Raw genomic sequence first — 4,361 nt, 5'->3', positions numbered from 1 at the left:
TCTTGAGCGATCTGAGCTACAGTAGCTCGTCTTTTTGAAAGGACCATGCGGACCAGCCTTCGCTCCCCACGTGCCTCAATGACCCTTGGCCAGCCATGATCTCGCCTGTATCTCATTGCCATGGTGTATTTAATCTTCAGTCATCATTTTGTGTTAATGTTTCATGTTGGTGTTTTTCTGTATTGTTCCTAGTGGTTACTAAATGTAATTTAATCGTTATTCTCTGGATTATTATTAAGTCAAGCCAGTGCATGACACAGGAAATTTGGTTCTGCCCCTTTCTCTAAAACAACCAGTCAAACATCAAAGTGTCAGTCTTTGATCTTTGAACACTGAAAGAGGAAGCAGTCTAAAATGAGACAAACTACCAAATGTACACTTTCATCTACACAACCAGGGCACTTTAGTTCTCTTTAATACATCCAGTGTTTGAATTCTGTTGTACGATTTAATCTGGGTTGAATATAGTGGATCTATTTTACTTCAATGAGCCTCAATCATTATTAGAAGACTATAATATCAAATTAACATCTTGTAAGGTTGTAAGTAATCCCTTCAAACTTTCAACTTTATCAAAGTAATAACTGCAAAACAATTTTTACTTATTATTACTATACTAGCAAAACTATTAAAAGGTATTTTATCTACTTGCAGCACATATATTCAGATGTTGGTTTGGTCAGCATGTTACAATAGTTGGTGATCTGATCTTTTAAACAGTCTCATGTTTAATTCTTCAACTTTTCTAAACGTGTGTTTATTTCTCTTTTAGATCAACTACAGGTGCTACAAAATGAAGTTCTGGATATTGTTTACTCTCCTTCTCATATTTGCAAGTATGTTTAAAATTGTATTTGAACTGAGCATTTTGTTTCACATTTCTCTTTTGTTACCATATTGCCTGTTTGTTTTATAGATGGGATGTGTGAAAGAGAGGATTTTATTCACCAAATTCCTCTGCTAGTCGCTGATCTTGGAAGCCGTGTGATTTTACCCTGCTCTCACTCGGATGACTTTATAAATATTATTTCATGGTATAAACATTCTCTCGGCAAGAAACCGATTCTTATGGCATATGCAGAAGCTGTTTTAGGAAAAATTACATATCAAAATGGCTTTAACGACACAAATCGATACTTCTTTAGAATTGGAAGCGGCTTTTTTAATCTGAGCATCGCTCACTTGGAGGAATATGATTTTGCAACTTACTATTGTGCTGTGAGTTTCCTGAACGTTATTACATTTGGAGAAGGAACGATTCTGCTACCAAAAGGTGAGTTAATATCAATATTTGTGTTCTGAGCTTCTCCCACAATCCACAATCTGGCAGCACATATTCCACCGGTCAAAAGTTTTAGAACGGGAAGATTTTAAAAAGTTTTTACTGAAGTCTCTTCTGCTCCTCAAGGCTGCATTTATGTTATTAGAAATACAAAAAAGCTGTAATATTGTGAAATATTATTAAAATATAAAATACCTGTTTTCTTTTTGAATATATTTTAAAATGTCATTTATTCCTGTGATCAAAGCTGAATTTTGAGCATCATTACTCCAGTCTTCAGTGTCACGATCCTTCAGAAATCATTCTAATATGATGATTACTGCTCAAGAAACATTTATGATTATAATCAATGTTGAAATAGTTGTGTTAGAAATAGAAAGTTCAAAAGAACAGCATTTATCTGAAATATAAAGCTTTTGCACATAATAATATCTATACTGTCACTTGATCAATTTAATGCATCCCTGATAAATAAATTTATACATTTCTTTAAGTTATTTCCCAAAAATAAAAAAAATAAAATTATTCTTACCAACCCAAATAATTTCAATGGTAGTACAATGTTACAAAAGCTTTTTATTTCAGGTAAAAGCTGTTCTTTTGAACTTCTAATTCATAAAAGAATCCTAGAAAACTGTTTCAACATTGATAATAATCATAAATGTTTCTTGAGCAGAAATCATCATATTAGAATAATTTCTGAAGGATCGTGACACTGAAGACTGGAGTAATGATGCTCAAAATTCAGCTTTGATCACAGGAATAAATGACATTTGAAAATATATTCAAAAAGAAAACAGTTATTTTTTTATTTTAATAATATTTCACAATATTACAGTTTTTTTTTTTTTCATTTCTAATAACATAAATTCAGCCTTGGTGAGCAGAAGATTCTCCTTCAAAAACATTAAAAATCTTAGCGTTCTAAAACTTGTGACCGGTTGTGTTCATGTTTTTACAGTATTGACAGAATGTTGCGCTTCTTTCAGAAAGGGACAGAATAAGAAGCTCCACCGTTCTCCAGCAGCCTGTGCCTGACAGACTTCATCCAGGAGATTCAGTGACTCTGCAGTGTTCAATCATCAGTGAGATCTGTGCAGGAGAATACAGCGTCTACTGGTTCAGACATTCATCAGGATATTCTCAACCAGGAATCATTTACACCCACGAGAACAGGAGTGATCAGTGTATGGAGAGATCAGAGGACGGCTCTTCTACACAGAGCTGTGTCTACAGTCTCTCTCAGACTGAACTCAGACCGTCTGATGCTGGGATTTATTACTGTGCTGTGGCCACATGTGGGAAGATACACTTTGGAAATGGAACAGAGTTGATTATTGAAGGTACAGAAATATTTGATTTCGATATAAGCAACATTTAGCACCATTCAGTCAGCCAATTATTAATACTAATTATTAACATGTCTTTGTATTCATGTTTGGGACATGAACTTCTGAATCTGTTACCATTTCAGCGTCTTCGACTTTGACCTTTCGGAATCCAGTAGTTTATATCCTGTTCACAATATGCTTAATATCCATGATTGTGAACATAATTGTGGTGAGACTGATTCAAAAGCTCAAAAAAGGTAAAAATATTAAAATAATCTCATGCCAAAATGAAATAATAAATAAAGTACAAAGATTCATCACAAAATTGCTGTTTGAAATTCTGATCAGTGTAATTGACAATGTATATTTTATTATTATACAAAGAAGCTTCAAAACAACCCAGAAACCAAAGGAATGAGGTAATCCATTTTTATTTGTCCTGTAAGTTATAGAGAATGAAAAGATCAAATGTTTTATAATAACACATTACATAAACCCGACCTCTTTGCTTGCACACGTTGGCATACCGATGACATGAAATTTGACTTCAGGAGAATAATTATAAGGGGATCAATGTCAATCTCTAGCAGCTACATTAATCTGGTTATCACAAAGTTTTGTTTTAAACTATTTCCTACATATTTTTCAAGTAATTCTACAAACAGTCTGTTCTTCCATATATACGGTCAAAAGTTTGGGTTCAATACAATTTCTTTTTTAAATCCCTTATTCAGTCTCTTATGCTCACCAATGCATTTGTTTGATAATAAAATAATACTGTAATATTCTGAAATATTATTACGGTTTAAAATAACTATTTGAATACATTTGTATAATGTAATTCATTTCTGTGATGCAAATCTGAATTTTCAGCAGTGTTCAGTGTCACATTAACCCTTCACTCTTATTCCAAAATAAATAAATAAATAAATAAATATTTATTTAAAATAAAATGCTAGATCTTTACTGTCATTTGAACGATTGGACGATTTGATGTCCTTGCTGATGACAGGGTGCATATTAATTTCTTGCATATTGAAATATGCTTATTAACGGTACTATGTACTGATAAATATAGTGCAAATCTATATGATATAATCAAAATGGTAACTTGTAGTGCAGATATTGTTTTTATCCAAAGCAACATGTAACGGTGTGGGCAGAGCAAGATTAATAAAATGTTTAAATGTTTAAATTGTTAATTTATTTTCCTGTTGTCTGTGTTGTTTCTGTCGTGTACATAAAATGTTTTGACGGTAAAGCCTTAATTCATAAGATGTATGATTTTCAGTGATATAGGCTGATAATTATTTTGTGTTTTTCCTGTGTAGGTTGAGGAAACAGAGGCCTTAAATTATGCAGCCCTGAGTTTTTCCAAAAAGTCTGCCACCTTAAAAAGATCTGCAGTGAAAACTAACCAACAAGATACTGTTTATTCACATATCATGAATCACTAGTTAAGATCATTACAAATGCTAAGAGAAGTCATTGCTGTTGTTACGTTGTATTTGACCAGTCTGGACATAATCTGACTTTTAAAAATATATGATTTCTGTTCATTGTAAATATAGCCTATGTTTACCTGTAAATATCAACAGGATTATCGCCAATAAAAAAATACTGTCTGGAGCATTCCTTTTTGTCATTTTCTGTCCATCCTGTGGGGTGAAACTGTCGCAGCGTCATTTGATTGGCCACATTACACATGAGTGGGGACTGGGAACGCCCTCCGAGTGATTGCAGGTGCA

The 4,361-nt window shown here is 33.0% G+C and overlaps 1 protein-coding gene across 1 annotated transcript; it reads left to right on the top strand.

Annotated features, from left to right (window-relative positions):
• Window positions 1-348: 348 nt before the first annotated feature.
• LOC137062536 (immunoglobulin kappa light chain-like) lies at window positions 349-4,152 on the top strand. Its single transcript, XM_067433756.1, has 7 exons — window positions 349-542; window positions 773-836; window positions 917-1,273; window positions 2,272-2,625; window positions 2,757-2,870; window positions 2,998-3,032; window positions 3,945-4,152. The coding sequence occupies exons 2-7, from the start codon at window positions 794-796 to the stop codon at window positions 4,068-4,070; spliced, it is 1,029 nt and encodes a 342-aa protein (XP_067289857.1). The 5' UTR covers window positions 349-542; window positions 773-793; the 3' UTR covers window positions 4,071-4,152.
• The last annotated feature ends 209 nt before the right edge of the window (window positions 4,153-4,361 follow it).

The sequence above is a fragment of the Pseudorasbora parva genome, chromosome 1 (genome assembly GCF_024679245.1).
Source record: "Pseudorasbora parva isolate DD20220531a chromosome 1, ASM2467924v1, whole genome shotgun sequence".
In the NCBI taxonomy this organism is placed as follows: Eukaryota; Metazoa; Chordata; class Actinopteri; order Cypriniformes; family Gobionidae; genus Pseudorasbora; species Pseudorasbora parva.
Note: the sequence above shows the minus strand (reverse complement) of the source record. Positions and strands in the feature narration are given on the sequence as shown.